We start from the raw sequence: 21,862 nt of genomic DNA on the forward strand, positions 1-21,862 counted from the left end.
TAATGGCCACTAGGAACGCCGCCTTCCAGGATAGGTGCTGCAAAGAAGCCTTGTGAATGGGTTCGAAAGGCTCCTTCATCAGTCTGGACAGCACCACATTCAGGTCCCAGGAAGGCGAGGGAAGTCTGACGGGAGGAAACACTTTCTTCAAGCCTTCCAAAAAATCCTTGACCACAGGGATCTGAAAGAAGGAAGTCTGTGAAGGGCATTTCCTGTAAGCAGTCAAAGCAGCCAGATGAACCTTAATGGAATGGAAATTAAGGCCAGACTGCGCCAGATGTAAAAGGTACGGAAGGATGACATCTTCCTTACATGTCGTCGGATCAAAGTTCTTGGACTTACACCAGATACAGAACCTCTTCCACTTGTAAGCATAGGATGTCCTAGTGGAAGGCCGTTTAGACTCCTTCAGTATGTCCATACAATCGTCTGGTAAATTCAGATGGCCATATTGCACTATTTCAGGAGCCATGCCGCCAAACTCAAAGACGAGAGGTTGGGGTGCACCATCCGCCCCCCGAACTTCGTGAGAAGGTCCGGCCTGCACGGCAACCGCATGTGAGGAAGGAGAGACCGGTGATGTAGGTCCGTGAACCACCACTGTCTGGGCCACTCCGGGGCGATCAGGATCATCCGCGCCCTGGACTGGGACAGCTTGATGAGCACTGCCGGAATCAGGGGAATGGGTGGAAAAGCGTACAGAAAGCTGTTCGACCAATCGATCCATAGCGCATTCCCCAGCGTCCCCCGCTGGTAGTACCTGGATGCGAAGTCTCGGCATTTGCTGTTTTCGGCGGTGGCGAACAGATCCACGTCTGGAGTCCCCCACCTTGCGAAGACTTCTCCTAGTACTTCGTCGTTTATGACCCATTCGTGGTTTTCCTGGATCAGCCTGCTCAAGGCATCCGCCTGAGCATTCTGCACCCCTGGCAGATGCGTGGCCGTAATAGTCAGTCCTCGGGCCAGCAGCCAGCGCCAGATCGCCTGCGCCTCCTGCGACAGAGTGCGCGATCTCGACCCCCCCTGCTTGTTGAGGTAATACATCGTGGTTGTATTGTCCGTCTGTATCAGCAGCGAGTTGGTCTGGAAGGACGGAAGGAAGGCCTTCAGTGCCAGGAAGACAGATCTGAGTTCCAGGAAATTGATCTGGTACGTCGATTCCAAAGCAGACCACTTTCCTTGAATCTGCAAGTCCCCGGAATGCGCTCCCCAGCCCTGGAGAGACGCATCCGTCACGACACTCGTCGTTGGAATGTCCTTGTGGAAGGGAACCCCCTTGAGGAGGTTTTCCGCCGAACACCACCACTTCAGAGACTGAAGAGCATGCAGCGACAGTCGTATCTCGTCGTCCCAAGAGCCTGTCCTCTGGTCCCACTGATCCTCCAAGCACTCCTGCAGTGGTCTCATGTGGAGCCGCGCGTGAGGCGTGAGGAAAATACAGGAGGCCATCGATCCCAGTAGAGAAGACACCTTCCTCACTGTCGTCAATGGAGCAGTCCTGAGGTCCTGAGCCTTCCGAAGGAGTGATAACCGTCTCTCCTCCGAAGGAGACACGCTTGCTGACCGCGTATCGATGGAGGCTCCCAGGTACTGTATGCACTGGACCGGAGTCGGGACCGATTTGGACATGTTGACGTGTAACCCCAGCTGGTGCAAGAGAGCGCACGTCCATCGGAAGTGATCTTGCGCTTCCGAGAAGGATGAAGCCTTGATCAGCCAATCGTCCAGATACGGGTAGACAAACACCTTGTTCTTTCGCAGGTGTGCCGCCACCACCGCCATGCACTTCGAGAAGGTCCTGGGCGCAGACTTTAGCCCGAATGGCAGTACTGTGTATTGATAGTGATTGGCGCCGACTTGGAATCGCAGGACCTTCCTGTGCTTCCGTGCAATGGGCACATGGAAGTACGCATCCTGTAGATCTATGGCACAGAGCCAGTCTCCCAGTTGCAGCTGAGGGTAAATCTGGTGCAACGATAGCATGCGAAACTTCTCTCTGCGAATCCATTTGTTTGCCTGTCGCAAGTCCAGAATGGGCCTGAACTCGTTCTTGTCCTTCTTGCGAACGAGGAAGAACCGGGAGTACAGACCTCTTCCCCTTTGAGACAGAGGTACCTCTTCTACCGCCTTTTTTCTCAACAAGATGTCTGCCTCCGCCTGGAGCTCTCTCAGCTGGAACCGAGAGCTGACCGGCGGAATCGCTGGAGGCGGGCTGATAAACCGAAGACTGTATCCATTGCAAACAATATTCAGCACCCACTTGTCCTGAGTAATTTTTCTCCACTCTGCCGGAAAAAGTTGAATGCTTCCCCCCACTGGAGTGGGTAACGGTTGAGGGGGAAGTAGCCACTCAGGGCCGAGACCCGGCCGGGCCTTTGGTAGTGGTAGTCGCCTGCTGGCCTCCTCTACCCCTCTGGCGCTTCTGGAAGGGCTTCCGGAACTGCTGCTGTTGGTGCTGCTGCTGTCCCGAACCCTGTCCACGCCCTCTGCCCGAAGACCCGAACAGCCTCTGGAACGGGCGCTTCTTCTTCTCGGCCTTTTCCAACCCGACGGCCGTCAGGGTTTCCACCTCCGCCTTCATGCGGGCCATCTCATCATCCGCATGCTTCCCGAATAGGGTCTCCCCCGAGAAGGGCAGGTTGGCCACTCTGTGCTGCGCCTCTGGCTTGAGGGACGTCAGGCGCAGCACAGAGTGCCGCCTCTGGTGGACGCCATGACAGTAGGCGTGTGCGGCCAACAAGGAGACATCCGCCGCCGCGCCGATCACTTGATTCGAAACCAGCATGCCCTCGCGCACGGTTTCCAAGAAGTCCTCCTTCCTGTCCCGGGGCAGCAGGTCCGCATACTGCTGCAGGGACTCCCACAGGGCCCGGTCGTAACGCCCCAGTAGAGCCCCTGCACTCGCCGCCTTCATGGTGGTGGAGGCGGTCCCACACACCTTCCTGCCCGCAGAATCCAGCCAGCGGCTTTCTTTGTCAGGCGGGACCGTCGATGAAGGAGCGGTCGCATGTTGTTTCCTCGCCGCCGTCACGATAACCGAATCCGGCTTCGGGTCCACCCTCAAAAAAGTAGGGTCCGACTCCGGGGCTCTATACTTTTTTAGGAGCCTGGAGGGGGCGGCTTTCGTCACCGCGGGAGTGAGGAACAGCTCCAACGCGGGCTCCACCAGTCCTGGTACAAGAGGCAGCAGAGGGCGAGACAGATGTTTCTTATGAAGTGTCTCGAATATCACGGACGTCGTGGGTGTTGGAACCGTCACCGTGATACCCAACTTCGCTGCTCCTCTCAACAGCACCTCTTGGAAGGAGACCAAATCGTCCACCGGAGACACTCTAGTCCCCGGCGAGTCCGACAGCGTCGGGGAAAAATCTCTGGTCGAGGACCGCGTGTGCGACCTGGACCTGCGCCTCCTACGGCGTCGTCCTGAGTCCGACGATGACCGTCCATGGCTCCGTGATCTTCTCCTCCTGAGAGAGCGGGAGCGCGACCTCTTTGGCTTCGGTCTGCCCGCTGGTCTAGCCGGTCCCGGCGACCGCGGCCGTCGCGGCTTCGGAGTCCCCTGCGGCGGAGTCGGGTACCTTGGAAGGGAAACCGACCGCGGAGGGACCGCTGGCGGCCCCAACGGAGTGCGTGGCAACGACCGAGGTGGGGGCGGCGGAGGCAGCGGTGCTGGCAGCGGATGTGGAGGCGGTGGTGGCGGTGGAGGTGGCGGAGGCGGCGGCGTAGGCATCCGAGGAGGCGTATACACCACAGAGTACACCGATCCCGATGACTCCCTCTTCCTCGACGGCGATCTTCGCCTCGACGGCGATCTGCGCCTCGACGGCGATCTGCGCCTGGACGGCGATCTGCGCCTCGACGGCGATCTGCGCCTCGACGGCGATCTGCGCCTCGACGGCGATCTGCGCCACGACGGCGATCTGCGCCTTGACGGCGATCTTCTTGACCTCGAGCGTCTCGACGTCGATCTTCTCTTCGACGGCGACGTCGACCTCCTCCTCTTCACCGACGGCGAACGGCGATCTCCCCCCGACGGCGAGCACCGACGCCGGGTCCGATCTCGACGCCGACTGCTGGAAGGCGCCGTAGACTGCGTCGTCGCCGAAGACGCCGATGTAGTCGACGGCGGCCTATTCAGGTCCCTCGACGTAGACGCCGCTTCTCCCCAGAGCCCTGGGGAGACGGCGAGCAGATGGTGGTCATCCTCCTCGACGTCGCCGTCGACGCCCTCGACGTCGACGGGGAGTGGGAATGCTTACTGGTCTTCCTGCCCCTGGGGAGCCCCCCAGAGGCCTCAGTATGGGCTAAATCAGCCCCTCCAGACCCACCTGGTGCCTTCAGTCTTCTCTCCTCCAGGATTTGAAGCCTGATTTTCATTCTGTCCCTCAGGGTCCTGGCAGAGAACGAGTGGCAGATATCACAGCCTTCAGGCACGTGGGACTGGGGAAGGCAACCTATACACACCTCGTGTGGATCAGTTTTAGCCTTCTTTCTACCACATTCCGGGCACTTGTCGAACAAGCCAGGCATGTTGACAGTACCAGCCACTAAGCACTTGAAAAAGTGACAAAAATTGACAAAAAAACTACAATAAACCCTTGAAAAGGGGAGAGCTCAATGCTCCAGGGTCTTGCTAGCAGGAGCCGGAAAAAAGAACTGAAAGTAAATGGGACCTGCTGGGCATTCTGGGATACTGGGGAAAGTTCTGGAAGCCTGGAAAGTTTTCTTAAAGGCACAGTATCCTGTTTTGAGCCACATAATGGCAGCCTATGGGGCTTGTCTGTCCACTGCTTCCTCTCTATCATTCCAGAGGCTTTTGCTGGTAGAGGCAGGGTTTTTTCCTATGTGGAGAAAAGCTGGACAGGCAGTGCTGTTTGTGGATGTTGGTGGAATTCTAGTTGAAGTACTGGACAGTGTGGCCTGTGTGTATAGGCTGCATTATCTGTCTTTAAATTAAATTCTCTCTTAAAGGTGTATGCAGGTCTGCATGATTGTCATCTTTAGAGATTATTTTTATTGCTCCGGGGTCCACACACATGGGCGGGACTATTCACTAGATTATGACTATACACAGAGATCCCCTACTACAGAACCAGCCTTTTTTGCGAACAAAGCGGTGGGTTGTACATTCAAATTACATATATGTTCCTAATCTCACCAACCCAGGCTTGCAAGGGATGAACCAGAGGGCCTGATAGTTTGAGATATGCTCTCAAGCCCACAACCTCGCCCTCTTGGAGTGTTGTATATAGTAACATTTGGCTCTTCAGCAATAGGAGCTTGTGAATAAACTTCCAGAATGCATCACCCAGCCACACATGTATTTGTGATTAATTTACTAAGTAAGACTCAAAGAGGCTTTCCTGGAATCGCTTACCAGGATGGAGATACTATAGGTGTTATTTTAGGAGAATGCTTTGCATCTCAATCGTACACGTTATGTTTGGGACACAACCATGCTATAGAGGCTATGACATGGATTAGGGAAACCACAAATCCAGCTCTCACCAGTACGAGGGCTTCACATGGCTCAACCGAACACACACCCAGCGTTAGACTTCAAAAGGTCAACAGAAAGACCACAGGTGGTAACAAACCCAGCGTACTCATGCATAACATCAGATAGTTAAATGGCAGCAATCACTCTAGCCGTTACTGGAAAGAGGGGACACCTCGTTTGGAAGAAGTAACCCATTCATCTATTAACTGGCATAATCCGGCCACACAGCAAAGTGTGATAACGGAGGCACCGTCGACAGATTATCCCTCACATGCTAGGTGCGGAAAAATGGCATTGTTTCAAAATTAGACGTCAGTATATTAACTGCCCACAGAAGAAAGATTTGTTGAATGGCTGAGAAACTATGTTCATTACACAGGTCACCCTGTTTAATTTCTCTGCTAACACTTTTATTTCCAAGTTGTTGAATGCTGAAAATACCTGGGCTGGCAACCGTTCAACAACTTATGACACACTCTTAGCGAGCACAGCATACGGAAACGCGTTTACATAAATCCTCAGAGCATATACCATAGAGTGTTCCTCGCTGCTGTTCGAGGGATGGGCGCCTACCTGGCCCCCCCGAGACTATTTGCATTAATACCTTTATCAGGTTAATCTGTCACGTCTCTTGGGTGGGCTAATCATGAAATGTGCATTTGTTAGAAGTCCTTGCACGAGCCACAGACCAAACCTATAGCGGGGAAGGGCCCCCCTCACCCGCAGCTCGTGAAGGCGGCAGCACTATCCCTGACCCCACCACAGCAGAAATGGCCATGGAAAACACAGGGACTGGTAGCCCTCCAGGGGAAATGGCGGGGTGTTCCCAGTACAGGCCGGTGACCCTAAAGATCCGGTAGAACTCTGGTGCTGGTAGTGTCAGGTCAGAGGAAGTAACCAATTCCGCCCTAGCCCTACCAGCATCAAAAAGGACCCTTAGATTGTCATGCATTTTACTGCCAATTAGGCTTTGACCTTAGTATTAGTGACTATTTATGTAGTCCACACAATAAACTCCAATGCATCTTGTCGCTTTATCATATTCTTATTCCTATGAACTCACAGGTACGTTTTATCGACTTCAGAAGGATGACGGCTGAGCCAGTCCAACTGGGAGTCCGCGTGCGTGTTGCAAACCATTATGTGCAGCAGTTGCTTAACCAGCCGGGCTAGCTGACTTGCTTGACAGCCCATATTGATTTCTCTTTCCCTGTCGGGGCAGTATGTCAGCCTCCCTGCCGGCTCTCCGTGGTAGCTGTGCAACGCAGGCCGAGTGGAGCAGGCGGCCTTAATGGAGCGCGATAAGTGTACGGCGTGCGAGCCCACCGTCGACTCTGTCCGGCACTCATCTCTTTCAGAGAACAGGTGAAGACAGCCTGGTGTTGGAGAGTCCCTGACCAGTCCAAATGAGGCCCTGAGGGAGGGCACTGTCCTGCCGCCGCAGTTTCAGCAGACTCCTGTGACGGGGAGGGGCTGCGGAGCAGGCATCAGCTGCTGGGTCCGGCCATCATCCGGACAGGGGAGGGAGCTTGGGGGGTATCTGACCAATAGCAGAGATGGACCAGCCACCTGACCTAGTCATTGAACAGAAAGGGGTGGGGTGGGGGACGGTTTCCTAGTCGATAGCTGAGCTGGTGGTGAGATAGGAAGAAGGGCCGGTCAGTAGTTTACTTGGTGGGTGACTTTAGGGCATGTTCTAAACACTTTGGAGGCTCAGAGCCCTGGCCACACTGCTCCTGAATTTCTGGGGCAAAAGCAAAAAGACAGATTTGCAGGGATATAGCTTCGAGGCACTCAAGAGAGCGGGTTCTACAACAGTGGACGAATCTGGATTTGCAATACTGTATTGCAAAAAAATACTTTAGTTGGACACGATGAATAACTATTGGCAAAGTATGTGCACGTGTTCGAGGGGGGGTGCCAAAACAAATACAATCCCTTACAAAGAGGACCTACCAGACAGGCTGCCTTCAATCAGCCTTAAAGCAGCACAAACAGCAATTACACAGGGGCTTGAATCTAGAGGGAGGCCAGAATGGTCCCGTTCTATGGAGATATTTGTCCTGCCCCCGTACCTCACTACCACAGCAGCTTAATGTGTTAGGAGGCCACACAGATTATAAAAAAAAAAAAGAAGACACTGAAAGGCGGGCGGCTGTCTGGATGAAGGTTTTCCTGTGGCGCGAAGGAGTTACTCAGCTATGGAATGCGGGAGCCCTTCAAGAAATTACACGTGCCTTCTAATTAAAGCGGCAAGGAAAGCAGACACAAAACAGTTGGCCCCTGCGCGGCGCTGCTGGCTCCCGAGAGCAAAACGCTCTAGGAGTAAACATTTCCCAAGAAGCTGGGACATCCAGACGCCTTTGGCCAACTGCGTGCTGAAGCCGGACGCCAAGGCCAATAGCGTGTAAGCACCACACGCACGAGCTTCAACAAAACCTGAAGTGATTTAAAGAGGCCGATTTCCTAGAGCAGCGCATGAGCGCTGCTTCCAGGCTCGACCTAAAAAGAAAATTAAGTAGTACCCAGAATGCAAGCAGTGGAAGGATAAAACTCATACAAACCGATAGATTGTAAACAAGTTATACTCTAGTGAAGGGACAAATACAAAAAAAGAAAAGTCATTGAAAAATAAGCAAGCAAATGAACTAAGAAAGTCAACCAGCGGTAAGCAATGGGCTCGGCCAAAGCCTAGCGCAAGTTATGATAACGCACATAAAGCATAGCTAAAAAGTGGTCAGAAGTCGAGACCTACAAACTGGTCCACACCGGTAGGCACTAGATACATGTTAAAATACAATCTTTTGGGCTGGTATGTCTGCAAGTTGCAGGGCACGCACACATATGGTCAGTGACACACGTGAGGAGACAGAGCCTTCCTCACTTCTGCCCGAATTTGAGATGACCTGGGAAATGAAGGGGCGGGCTCTGGGCTTTCTTTTGTCACTTGCTGCCTCATGATTCCAAATGGGGCCCAAACAACTTTAAGAAAAAAAATAAAGAAACTCCGATGAGATCAGCCCAGTTGTACCAAAGAGAAGGCGAGGGTGCAACAGTGTGACAGCATGCGAGCGTGAGAGAGATGGTGTGAGAGCAAGAGCATCACATTGAGAATGAAGAGCCGAGACTCGTGCTGTTTAATAGGGTAATAAACGAGGCCCAGCAACGACGGCTCTGTCGTCACATTCTTAAGAAATACCTTTTTTACTCCTGTCCTCTTTGCTTTCCAGAGTTTGAGCTAACAGTATTTCCCTCTGCAGCCCTCGAACCTCCTCCTCCTCCTCGAGCTCTGCTGAGTTTGTTGCGACACCCTAACAGTGCCCTTCCTCCCCTCAATGCCCAACTTCAGAGCTGAGAAAATCCACAGTGTAGTGGAAAGAAAGAAATCCTTTATATTGACTTTATTCTGTGGTGCTGTTTTCAGAGTGGGGTGCTGCCATCAACGTTACAGCGCCCAAGTCACCCAAACAGGAGACTGGTAAAGGAGTGGTATGCAGCCAGCTGGGGCGCATTTTGGAGCGCAGTGGTACAAATATATCACTAAAGCATGGTGTGGCAGCACACTGATTTACAGGCAGCACATTTTTCATTGAAATGCCACAGGAATTGCTGGTAAAACTATATAATGCACAAATGACAATGTGTGAAAATCATGTTTCAGAGATTAATTAACTTGCACATCTATAGATAAAGTGTCTTGATTTGTTTGATCCTATTAAAAACGTTTGTTTCCATCACACACTTCACAATGACAAGAAAATGACAAGAAGTTCTGCATTGATGCGGATATTTGTCCAAATATTTGTACAGACCATTTGCAGGTTTTCAAGTGTAGTTACTTTAGAAATAAATGACATTCCACAGCCTCTCTCTTCACGCTCCCTGCACTATGGTAAGATCATCACATAGTTTACTTTACAAAACTCTTCCCCTTTGTATTCAGAGAATAAAAAAAGTAAACATCAACCCTCCATTTCAAAGAACAAGCAGCAATTTGTTAGAAGAGCCTAGCCTGGCATTTCACCTTGGTCTTTGAACGCACAGCAAATGCGGCAAGATAAACACAAAATGGAAAAGCAACTTTGGTGCCCATTCACCTTCTGAGCTCCTGGATTTTTGGGGGTGCTGCAGCATCCCCCTCCATCCCGCACTCCTAACTCCTGCCCCTACGTTCAGCGGGATAGGTACGGTATATATTTTAACGTACGTGGATTTTCACACAGTTTCCAATTTGATTTTGTGTTTTATTTTCACTTTGTTTAATCACCCACCTTTGTCCCCTTGCCTCCACCCTAACGTCCTCTTTTGTGGGGCGGGTCTGCCCTTGTGGCATCTCTATCCCCAGCTCCTGCCAGAGGTTGTGGTCCTCCCAGCCAGTGTCCTGGTGTCCAGTGCTGCAGCTCCCTGGTTACCAGCTGTGTATACTCTTAAGACGTCACAATGGAGACTCTTTCACAACTCATGATCACATCGCCATTCTGTGGGCGATACCAAGTGTTTCCAAGCGAAACAGGGAGACTGCAAGGCATTGATACATTCGAATTTCTTGGAGGTAACTTAAAACGTAATTAAAACGTATCCAGCCGTGTACCTGAATATGGCCCTCTGTCCCCGACCTACTACCTAGAATGTGGTCTCTATTTTCTCTCTCATGTTGGGGCAGGACTCCCCTTTGCAGGCTTAATGCAACGTAGGTCTTGTGAAAGCCAGTGCAGGGCCCATGATGTCCTAATGCTCTACTCATGGAGCTGTAATTCTGCTGCGAGTGGATGGAATCTTTACTCCATTTCGACATTACATTTTATTGGGGTTTGTTAGAAATGGGATTCCTGGTAGGCTTAGGCATGCACCCAGGCTAGACAGGAACCACCACTCTAGGCAGGGTAAGCTAGATACACAATAAGAGAACCTGTGCTCATCCTCTGGTAGCTTGGCACTGAGCAGTCAGGCTGATCTACAAAGGAAATGTGTAAAGTATTTCTGCAACACACACTCAATAACACAATGAATACAACACAAAAGGACTCCACAAAGGTTTTAAAATATAGAATATATTTATATGAATTAAACAGACCAAAACGACAAAAATACAATAACTAGAACCAAAGTTATGAATTTTCAAAGAATAAACCAAAAATAGTGCTTAGAAGTCAATAGCGCTAAAAGGTTACACAAGACCTGGTGGGGTAAATCCAAAGTTCCAGACCGACCGCGATAAAGTGTGGGTTAGATACAGTTCCAAACAGGCCCGATGAAGTTTTACCTTCTTACGCTGAGCAAAGTACCCCATTCGCTGGGGAGGAGGTCGCCAGGAGCAGGTAGAGCATCGCCAGCAATGGTCCTGCGATTGCGAAGAGTTGGCCAGGGTCGCAGATGGAAGACTGGGCCTTGCGGTTGCTGCCAGCGCTGCTCGCTGTGTGAGGAGACGATGTAACAGCAGCTCGTGCGGATCCTGCGAGTGAGTGGCGCAGTCCCAGTACGAACTGGCCAGTTCGCAAAGAGCCCAAAAGCTTGATTTCATGGACCGAGGAGCTGTAGATGACAAAAGCAGCTGCAGAACTGTTGGACCTGGTCCTGCTTGCAGGGTCATCCTGAACTTTTTCGCCTTCCCCCTAGCCTTTCTGCTGTTGTGGAGTGAGTGGTTGTAGGACGCTGGACACTTTAGCACTGGTTAGCAGTGCCAAGTGTGTGTGCTTTCTGCCTTACATAGGCTTATATGAGGGACCCCCCCCCTTTAGGGGACATTTTCCCCCATGGTAGGAAATGTATATGCCATGTGTGGTGTGAGAGGAAAATAAATGCTGTGCAATGGTGTATGTGCCTTTATTTTCACCATTGCAGAAACTTCACTTTTAAAATGGACGCCATTGCGGTGTGCTTTGTGCCGCCTGCCTCCGGTGGGTCGGAGGTCTAGTGTTCGAAGTGACAGGGTGCCCTACACCTCCCCCACAGTGACGGTTGGGACTGGAACTGCCAGGAGCCTTCTAGAAGGTTCTAGCCCTTTCTGGTAGGTGGGGTGAGAGTGGTATATATAGGGGGAAGGCTGTGCCTCCATGTGGTCAGACGGTGCGTGGACTTTGATCGAGAGGGGACACTCTGCCAGGAGGTACCGCTGCAAGGGCCTGCGTGCTGGGTCCTGTGCCCATCTGTACCCCTCTACTGTCCACTGGGCTAGTTAGAGACTCTGCTGGAGTGGAGACTGCTGCGCTAGCAGGATGGCCATCGTAATGGAGGATGACTGTTCCTAGGAACTGCTGCTTCAGGTCTGGTGAGCTGCCCTACTGCCTGCGGATCTCGCCCTGCATTAACCGTCTCCTGGCCCCTAGCGCCCCGTGAGCGCTCCATCTCCAGTGACTATACTTGCCTGCCTCCCTAGCGCCTTTTGAGGGCTGCAGCGCTATCCAAGCCCCCCAAAACTTTCCTGCCGCCTAGCGCCTCGTGAGCGCTATATGTAAATTGCCAGGGAGAGCTGCTTGTTTGAGAAATACAGCGGGAGCCTACCCCGCTGCTGTGTGACCCCCCGAGGGGACCCCCGGCGTGGGGATCCACCCTGTGTGCTTAAACATACAGCGAGAGCCTACCCCACATATCTGCAGCCGGTTGCGGGTGCCCACTCCCGTTCTCTGGAATTGTGTGGTTTTATAAAGAAGGCGGGTGCCCACCCCGCATTATGCATCTGTTATTAGCGGGAGCCCACACCGCGTGTGTGCACTCTCCAGCGGGTGCCCACCCCGCATCTGCCTCTAATTGAAAGCGGGAGCCCACCCCGCGTGTCACCGCCAAAAGAAAATTCACCGCCGCCGGCCCGGGAGTCCTGAAGCACCGCGCCGGCTCCCTCGCTGACATCAGAGGGGAGCCGTGCTAGAATTGGTGCTGGCCGTTGCCTGACAACCAGAAAACGTTATTGGGGACAGGAAGCCCGGAGCTGAAAGGAGCCAGGCGGGAGCCTACCCCACGCTGGCCAACGCCAACATCGACGGAGACTTGGCTCCGTAAAGGCGGGGCTCCCCAGGAGCAGAGGAGAGCCTGCACGCAGCAGCGGCCGTACCGGAAGAAGTCCTGAGGGGCGGAGAGAAACCGGAGCTTCCCCGAGGAGGAGAGCGGAGGCCCCGGACTGCCGGTGAGTGGGGCTGAGTTCTGGGCCGGTCGGGGGCCGGCCGAGGCACATTGTCGGTGCCTAAGGCCCCTGAGGCTCAGTGAGGGCCGCCCACGAGTCTCCCCTCACAGCTGCAAAGTGTTTGGCCGCAGAGCCCCAGCGTGGGGCTCCTACATGGGTAGTGGTGCCCGATCTTCACCCACTACACAGCTGCGCCGCAGAAGCGGACGGCTGCAACGATTGGGTACTTTTGAAGTTAGTAGGCCAGAGCGGGGCTCCTACGTGCACACTGTGCGTACCCGTACTTAGTGGATTTTGGTCATCGGCTGCACCGCAAGAGCGCGGACAGCTACAGCGTGGGCATTTTCTACTTTCAGAGTCCCTGAGAGGGGCTCCCTTCGAGCAGTGGCGCCAGAAACTAACCTGTACCGACGGGGGCGATTGTTTTGGGTATTACCATGTGCGCCCTGCTGATGTTAGGTGTGATGCCTTGTTGTTGATATACTTTAGGCCTACTTGTATGCATAATGTGCCTTTCTGGCTACGGAAACGCCTCATGTGTTAGGCCCCTGCTGATGGTGTTGCATTTAGGCCTAGGGTGAAGCCTAATGCCCTACAACGATAGTTTCATACGGAGGATGCATCGCTGGTCGCTTGTTTATGTAAAGTGTGGTCTATGCTAATGGGATTAAGCCTAATGCAGGAGGTGATTGATGCCCAGGAGGATGCCCAACGCCAGGGTATGAGGTCCTAAGTGCTACCATGTTTGCCCTGCTAATACAATGAAAAATGTGTTACATGCCTACTGTTTTCATGCCTACTGTTACACCTAAGGGGCGGTGATGCCCAGAAGACGCTAATATAGTTAGGCATACTGTTTCCTTGTTATTCAAAGGATGCGTTCATTCTATGCCTGGGATCATGCATTTATGCTAATGTGTTATACCTAATGGCTTCTTTCCCCCTAATGCGGACAGGGTTGGTGTCCAGCCTAATGTGAGATGCCACATGCACATGTTAGGCCTACTCTGATTTATGCTAATGATGACACCACTATGCTCCTATGTTTTGCCTCACGCAAAGCTGATTTATGCCTGATCCTAACGTGATTTTCTTTTGAAACGGGGATGGTGCTGAGGTCCTTTATTCACCAGTAGGTACTGGCTAGTTTACAATTACTTTTCTACATAAGGTGATGATGCCAATTTCATTTCTTTTACCCCACAGGTACGGACTGATTACATTTATTATTACGAATGGACTCTCATTCATTCTTTGTACGTTGGTGATGGTTCTGGCAGTGGCCCAATTGGCCCTGCCCTGTAAATAATTACCCTTTTATATTGCTACCTGGTGTCAGTAGGCACAGTGCTTTTACAACTGTGATTGTCTGATAACGTGTTCTGCATAATACATATGCTGTTTTTCACCTAACCTGGTGTGGAGTCTCTTTTGTAGTGTGCCTGGCGTGTCGTCTGTGAGTGTGCTGCGCAGATGCTTAACACAATGCCTCCGAGTTTGGCCTACCTGCTCCGCACCATGCTGCTCCGTTTCTAACAAGAACTAATTTCTGAGGCCCAGAACTTGGAGGGCCACCTCAGGCAAGGGCAGAACTCACAGAGAATAGAGCCCAGCAGCAACCACAGAATTGCAGGAAGTCTTTTGTGTCCCTGAGAATTCAGAAGAACAGGAGACAAGCTAACAAGCTCTCGGAGATCAATGGAGGGGAAGACAGAGCCCAGCTCTCCTTTAAGTAGAGTCAGGGAGCAGCAGGGTAACAAGCAGAAAAAGTCCTTCCAGAAAAACAGTCCAGTGGAGTCCTTGAAGCACCTCAGCAGTCCTTCTGACAGAGGTTCAGTTCAAGATCCAGAAGTGTCTGATTTTTGGGGGTCCGAGACCCAATACTTATACCCAAAAGTGCCTTTGATGTAGAGGGTGACTTCAAAAGAACTCTGAAGTGCACAGGGATCCCTTTCAGCCCAGTCCTGTCTGCCAGGCTAAGCCTGGGGGGTTTATCAGTGCTTTGCATGAGGGAAGGACACAGCCTATTCAAATGTAAGTGTGAGCCACCTCTCTCGTTTCCTGCTCAGGAAGACCCATCATAATGTAGATGAATGCAGATGAGTGCTCAGAATGCAGATGAGCATCACCATCCTGTCTTTGTGGCTGTCTAGAGGGAACACACAAAGTGCAGCTGTCAACTAACCCAGAAGTGTATTGGAGACAGGCTGTCAGGCACAAAGATAAATAAGTACAGAAACATTTCCACTTTCTAAAAGTCCTCACACCATGGATATAATTGCAAATTTCAAAAGGCTCCGTTAACTTTCCGTGCCATTATTGTGCAATTTTAGGATGACATTAATACCAAGTAATTTGTTTTAACGTCAATCTTCTCACCAGTATCCCACACGCACATGCCAAGACTCATAGGACAATCTTTTGTGTGTGTGGGCTCCTTACTCGCCAGAATTATATTAAGTGTAAAAACACAACACATATAATACAAAAATACAAGACACCATTGCAAACAAATAAAGATTGTACATAAATAAAAAAAAGACTTAGAAAAACCGAGACCACTACTAAATCATACATTGACTTGTTCACGCATACATATAAATACGTGTAACAAATTCATCATGTAATACAATTACACCATTTAAAAGTGTCCAACATTTAAAGGGTATCATACGTAAAAATGGAAACTAAACAGTATCTAATTAAAAGTATCCCATGTACTGGTATATTGTAAGGGGCCTTTTAGGATAGGGTAGCGCATTAGTTCAAACAAAACCTTAAATGAAAACATGTGCATTAACTCATTTAATCCTATACTGATTTAATCACTTTGAACACATTTGTTCGAAAAACCTGAATGAAAACACATGAATGAACTCATATTAGTCCTATACTGATATTCTATTTTATAGAGATGCCATATTCCCTCAAATCCTTAAATTCCGCTGATGCGTTTCGACCTTCTAGATGGCCCTATAAATTATTTGAAGGTCTTCATCAGGGCTTTCGGTTGGAGGGGATACTAATTTTAATTGGGTCACTCTCTTCGAATAAATATTTCCACGGATCCTTAATCTTCTTGTGGATTGTCCTCAATTATAGTGAGGGGCATCAGTCCTCCATATGTGGGTAGGCACCTCTACATGCATAGAACAGTGAGGAACTGCATTCGTCAAATTTCTTATTCAAAAGGTCTTTTTGTAATGCTGATGGGTTCACGGAGAATCAATATCCTTCAGCTAAAACCCGGTCAGTAGGTCTCGCCATTCTGGTGTCTTTGAATCCTGGCCACGTCAGTTTTCTGTTCCATCGTGGAGGCAGCATTACACAAAGAACTTTTGAATAAGAAATTTGATTAATGCAGTTCCTTGCTGTTATATGCGTGTTGAGGTGCCTACCCACATATGCAGGACTGAAGCCCCTCACTATAAATGAGGCTAATCCACGAGAAGATCAAGGATCCATGGAAATAACAAGCATTTACAATGCAATGGTCTCGGCAACATTCTAGGTAGAGCTATTGGTATTGCTCATTATTTTTTTATGATTTTTGTATCCCTAAATTTATGGCATTGTCTATTCTATTGGCATTAGTTTTTTTTTTTTGCATGTGTGATACCTATTGCATTAGCAGAGAGAGAGTGAGGTTGTTAGATAGAGAGTGAGGTATTGAAATAGAGAGTGAGGTAGCGAGAGAGAGTGAGGTAGATAGAGAGTGAGGTAGTGAAAGAGTGAGTTAGTGAGTGAGGTATTTTCTGACGTAGTGAGATAGAAACAGTGAGTGATGTTGTGAGATAGAGAAAGATTGAGGTAGTGAAAGAGAGTGAGGTAGTGAGGGATGTTGTGAGGTATTAGGATAGAAACAGAGTGATGTAGTGAAGTAGTGAGATAGAGTGAGGTAGTGAAAGAGTGAGTGTAAGTGACTTAGTGTATTTGAGAGAGAGATTGAGGTAGTGAGGTAGAGAGAGTGAATTAGTGAGTTAGAGAGAGTGAATTTGCGAGGTAGTGAGAGAGTGATGTAGTGAAGTTTTGAGAGAGTGTGTTGTGATATAGTGAGGTAGTGAGAGTGAGATAGAAATAGATAGTGATGTAGTTATAGAAAGTGAGGTAGTGAGATAGAAAGAGAGTGAGTGAAGTTTTTAAGTAGTGTGTTAGAGTGAGAGATAGTTACGGCGACCGGAGGTGAGTTGGTGACGGAACCACAACCTATTTATATAGTGCGCTACTATCGTAGCCAAATAGCAGGCGGCTGTGATTGTCTCATAATTGGAGAATGGTGCGCAGACGCCGAAACAATCACACTAGTCGGCCGTCCATGCACATATTTAGAGGCTGTCAATTAAATTAACAACTATAAATCGCGGCATGATACTCTTGCCGTCTTCGACTTCAAATTCACTACGTTCCAAAGATATAGATGACAAACAGTGATACACACTACAGACGGCAGTAATGCATACTCCAAAACGCACTTAACTGTTACCGAGAGTAAGCTGACACTACGCAGGCGCCGGAACACTGCCACTATTCAGCCGCGCCTGCGCATTTATGCAAGTAAAAAGTGGTTCAAAAGAAATAATGACTATGCCCACAAAACACTCCAGAATAACCCCGCAAGTAAAGCACTTCACCTGCTCGTTGGGTGCTTCCAGACCTTTGACCGCGCTCCAACAACTGCCGTCCCAGCCCGCCTTGACACTACCTTTCTTCAGCACTCCTCCACGGTCCACGCCCCTGCCACCTACTCGCGTCACAGCCTGGCCTCAACTACACGAAGCGAAGCGCGCACCCATTGGTCCACACCAGCCAGCTGACTCGCGGGATAAGCGCACGTGGATGACTGTTTCTTTTCCACAAGATATTAACGTCACTTCCTCGTCTCAGAGAGGCGAAGCATGGCAGCAAAATAGAAAAGAGACAAAGGGCATATTAATTTCCTGTCTAGTCAATTGTTTGAAGCACCTAGAGCAAAATTGCTGTCACCGCAGCGGTCATCTTCAGAAAGAGGTGTATTAGTTATTTATTCAGTAGCAAGCAATTAAACAATCGTACCGATGACGCCGAAAAGAGAAGTGGACACGCCTATACCTAGATTGGACATAATGCTCACACTGTGGAAGAACAGACCTCTTAAAGTATCCAAAAATTATTACATAGTCAACATTCGTACAAAACTGCTCTTACGACAGCTTCACTATTTGTATATTGCCAACGTATTAGTCTATGGTAGCGGTTTAATTTTCAGCACCCCTGTATTTAATACTGAACACGTCATTCCAAAATGTCCGTCACTGCGAACAGGGACGGTCGACGAAGGAGGTCGGGGGTCACGTCAGCTGTCCGGGCACTGTGTCGTTTACATAAATAAATCACCGCATAAGTATTTGTAGGAATGGGGGCAGGTTGGGAAGAGAAACGCAGCGGCACAACAACACGGCGCCGAATGGATGGATCCTCACGGGCAGACGACAGGAAAAAAATGGCAGATGGAAGCTTCGAAACTTTTTCGGATTCGGGGGCGTGTTCCTGCTGTTCTAAAAGGGCGTGGATAAAAAGTGGAAAGAACAGCAAGGAACACGCCCCCGAATCTGAAAAAGACAGCGCCTATTTGGAGGGACGGCTCTCTCCTCCAATGGTTGGCCTCCGTTTAGGAAGCCAGCCAATGGAGGAGAAGCAAAAAGAGAGGCGGGCTAAATAGCCACTCTAGAAAACATTAAATCTCCGACTTCTGGTTCTGCCTTCGACCTAAAAATGTGGAGAGAGTGATTTAATTAAAATAAGTATGCCCTCCAACCGCAAGCCCTGAATAATACCTCCAGGTCCACATCCAAATCAGGCGATCAAGACTCTCTCGCCACCATTCACACACCCGGTCTCCGCCATATCACACACAGGTCGTGGCTACCATAGCTGATCGCTGCCACTGCCTTTCGTGCTGTAGATAAATCGGCATCGAGTGAGCTCAGGACAGCATTTGGCTGCCACTGGGGAGCATCCACTACAAACCCATCAGGGCCAGCTCCACCATCTTATTAGCACCCACGGTGTCGGTCCGGATAAGCACCTCCTTTGGGGGAAGGACAGAGAAGATACTCCTCTCCACACCAATTGTTTAGTCATGACCAGGGAACATTACATATGGCTTGCAGGCAGTGTGAGCCCAGGGAGAATAAAGAATGCTGAGGAATTAATAAACTGGTCTGGGAGCACTATCCTAGTATGTACTGTTGGCCACCCCCCATTGTGTATAATACAATTTGAATAGAATGATTCACATATTCATAGAGTTTCAATCACAGACTGGGACCTCATAGCACACAAATCATCAGTGTCACTGTGACAATCAGGATTCAAGTCTGGTTACACACACTAATACATCTGCAGTGATAGCATTAGCCAACTGAGGCTTTGCAACATAAAAGAGTGCATTTCCCACCATTAGTTTACCTTGCATTTACTTTTCATTTAAGGTGTGTGCATTATTTTATATATAGTTACTTGAAGGAGAAAGACTATCAAAATAGTTACAGAACATTTTATTCGTTTTAGCCACGTCTTTGCTACTGCCCCCACAAGACTGATCTGACCCCACTATACACAGTTCACATAGGTACCTATGTTATGTTAAATTAACTTATAATGCACATGAAACACCACCAAAGGTGTATTTCAGCGCAGCAGAGACCAACAAGCGGGCGGCCATAGTATAAGAATAGTTCGGTTTTGAGACGTTTTCCAAAACTACGGTGATCAGTGCACTCTTGTAAGTGAGTAGGAAGTTTGTTCCAGTAGCGAGGGGCCAGATACGAGAAGGCTCTGCCCCAGATTTAATTTTCTTGATTCGTGGTACCGTAAGTAGTGACTTGTTCATTGAACTGGAAGTAAGGAATGAGTTTCTACACTAGGTATCAGGGTCCCTTGCCATTTAGCGCTTTATGCACTATACAGAACATTTTAAAAGTAATTTTTTTTACGCATGGGAAGCCAATGATTACATTAAAGGTTACTTTCTATCCAGCACAAAATACCCAATAGATGAGAAACACACATTAAAAGGCAATGAAAAAAGAGTTTGAAGAGCAAATCATACCTGATTGTTTGTGAAGACCCGGAATATGTGCAACTCAGAATCAGGAGCAAATCCTTGACATTCCCTCATGCTGGCTATGACCCCTGCGACAAACGTTCCATGACCCAGGCCTGTAGGAGGAACAATGCATGATTGATGGCAGAATTTTATAAATGCTGATGTGCTCCATTAAGCTGCACCATTTGCTTTCACCGTTTGAACAATACAAAAAGGGAGGCACAGCATCTGAACCATTCTGTAATGGCTCCATTATGTAAGTGTACTTTAAGTGCACAGTTAGTTCTCAAATGCCAAGTGGAAAGGTTGCACAAACAAATATTTCAATAGTGCAACTCTGCAGCAGCCTTGAGGGTTCAATAAGCAATTCGCATAAACCCCTTCAATTAAAGGGACTTTTTGACATTATGTTCAACAAATGCAATACAAGGTGGTGGGCCTACTTGGTCCACAAGGGCTAACCCCCATGGGTATATGGCCTTCCTGCAGTGTACAGGTCAGGCACTTTTCACTGGTTGCCCTTCGTGGTGTAAAGCACAATGAAGCTGTAGCCGGCAGCAAAATGCCAGATCAATGGAGCTGTGAATGGTGGCTAGTAGTGGTGGCCAGAGGGGGAAATCCCCTGTAAAGGAAAAGGGGAAAAAAGGGAGGCGGAGGTACAGTAACTTCAGTAAATACTTATATTAAAAGCACATCACAGGGGGCGTGGTCTCGCCAGGAATGGAGTAGGACGCAGGTCGCGGCCGCTCCGGACCGCCGCTGTTATCAACTGCCATTTACAGCGGTGTGACGGCGACACTCGGACCGGGGACACAGCCCGGGGAGGGCGGAACACTGGGGGCACTGGTCTAGGCGGTCGGCGGTGACTGCTGAGGCTGACATACACCGCACAGACGAGGAGCCGGGTGCCGGCCGGGCAGGCCGCCATTTTCTTTCCACCCGATCTGCGCGCCCGGAGCTGGGCGAGTCCGGAGCGGAGGAGGCGTCGTGCTGGTGGCTGCTGCGGACACCTTGCCGGAGGGCGCCGATAGTAGAGGACCCCGGACAGCGTGAGCGGTGAGAGCGACGACTTCGAGGCCCGAGCGGAGGCGGTGATCTCCGGCGTCAGACCCTGGTAGGCTGGGACGCTCCCGGGTGCGTTGGGGGCTCGCTGCAGGCCCGGCGGAGGCTGCTGACGGCGCTGGGTGTACAGAGCGACCCGAACTTGAGGAGAGAGAGTGGCGGCTTCCTGAGGGGGACGCCTGGCTGGCTGGTGTGACTGGGGGCGCAGTGCGGTGGCTGAAGAGCGCCCGCCGCCATTTTGTCTGCTACGTGGATGCGGCCTGGTGGAGAGGTTGGCGTACGAGGCGGCCAGGTGTGGATGGCGGCTGAGGGAAAGCATCGCCCCTGGTGAGCCGGGCTCCGGTGAACTGCCGCTGGCTGCCTGCTGGGCCCCTACCCTGGGAGTGTCCGGTGCCCTGCCTCACTGCACCCCGGTTGGCGCCTGCTGCGCTGCGCCCTGGAGACCTGCGATTACTGGTGCTCGGGGGAGAGCTGAGACGAGAGTGCAAGCTGCTGGAGAGGGATCACGGAGCCCCGCACTGCCGCGCTGTCCCTGGGGGTTGCTCTGGGACCCCCGACCGGCTCGACTTGAGGCCTAATTGAGGACGGCGGGAGTGCGCCTCTGCCTGGGGCGCGGTGACCTGGATCTGCTTGGAGCCTGCCCGGGCTGGCAGGGGCGGGGAGAGAGGCTAGCCTCCGCGTGAAGGCGCCCCCCGGGCACGGCTGATGGACTGATCGGGGCCCCACCTGGTGGACCGGGACTGAAGCGGCGAGCCGTCGGGTGCTGCAGCGCCCTCACTGCACCTCCCAAGTTCGACGGAGTAGGTGGGACCCCTCTTGGGGGGCAGGTTGCCTGTCCGACAGCCATGCACCACGTAGGGGCTTGAGAACCTGACGCTCCCCTTTCCCGGCTGCGCAGTATCTGGAGGGCCATTTGGAACGGGGCCCCGCTGCCATTAATGGACTGCGTGGCCCAGTGACCTGCGCTTTACGCTGAGTTTGCGTTCCGGGGTCCATGCTCCCCCCGTTGGGACGCTGCCCTCTGACCCTCTTGCAGCATGACACGCACGAAGCCAGGGAAGGAGCCGCCCGCGGCCCCCAAAGACGCCTCGGTCAA

The 21,862-nt window shown here is 50.9% G+C and overlaps 1 protein-coding gene across 1 annotated transcript in view; it reads right to left on the reverse strand.

The window, feature by feature from the left end:
- The window catches only part of MBTPS1 (membrane bound transcription factor peptidase, site 1), a 362,069-nt gene that overhangs the window by 120,082 nt on the left and 220,125 nt on the right, over nucleotides 1-21,862 (reverse strand). The window contains exon 6 of the mRNA XM_085638544.1: nucleotides 19,708-19,817. Within this exon, the coding sequence (XP_085494670.1) occupies nucleotides 19,708-19,817 (110 nt within the window). The remainder of the gene's footprint in view (nucleotides 1-19,707; nucleotides 19,818-21,862) is intronic.

Source organism: Triturus cristatus, chromosome 12, assembly GCF_964204655.1.
Source record: "Triturus cristatus chromosome 12, aTriCri1.1, whole genome shotgun sequence".
In the NCBI taxonomy this organism is placed as follows: Eukaryota; Metazoa; Chordata; class Amphibia; order Caudata; family Salamandridae; genus Triturus; species Triturus cristatus.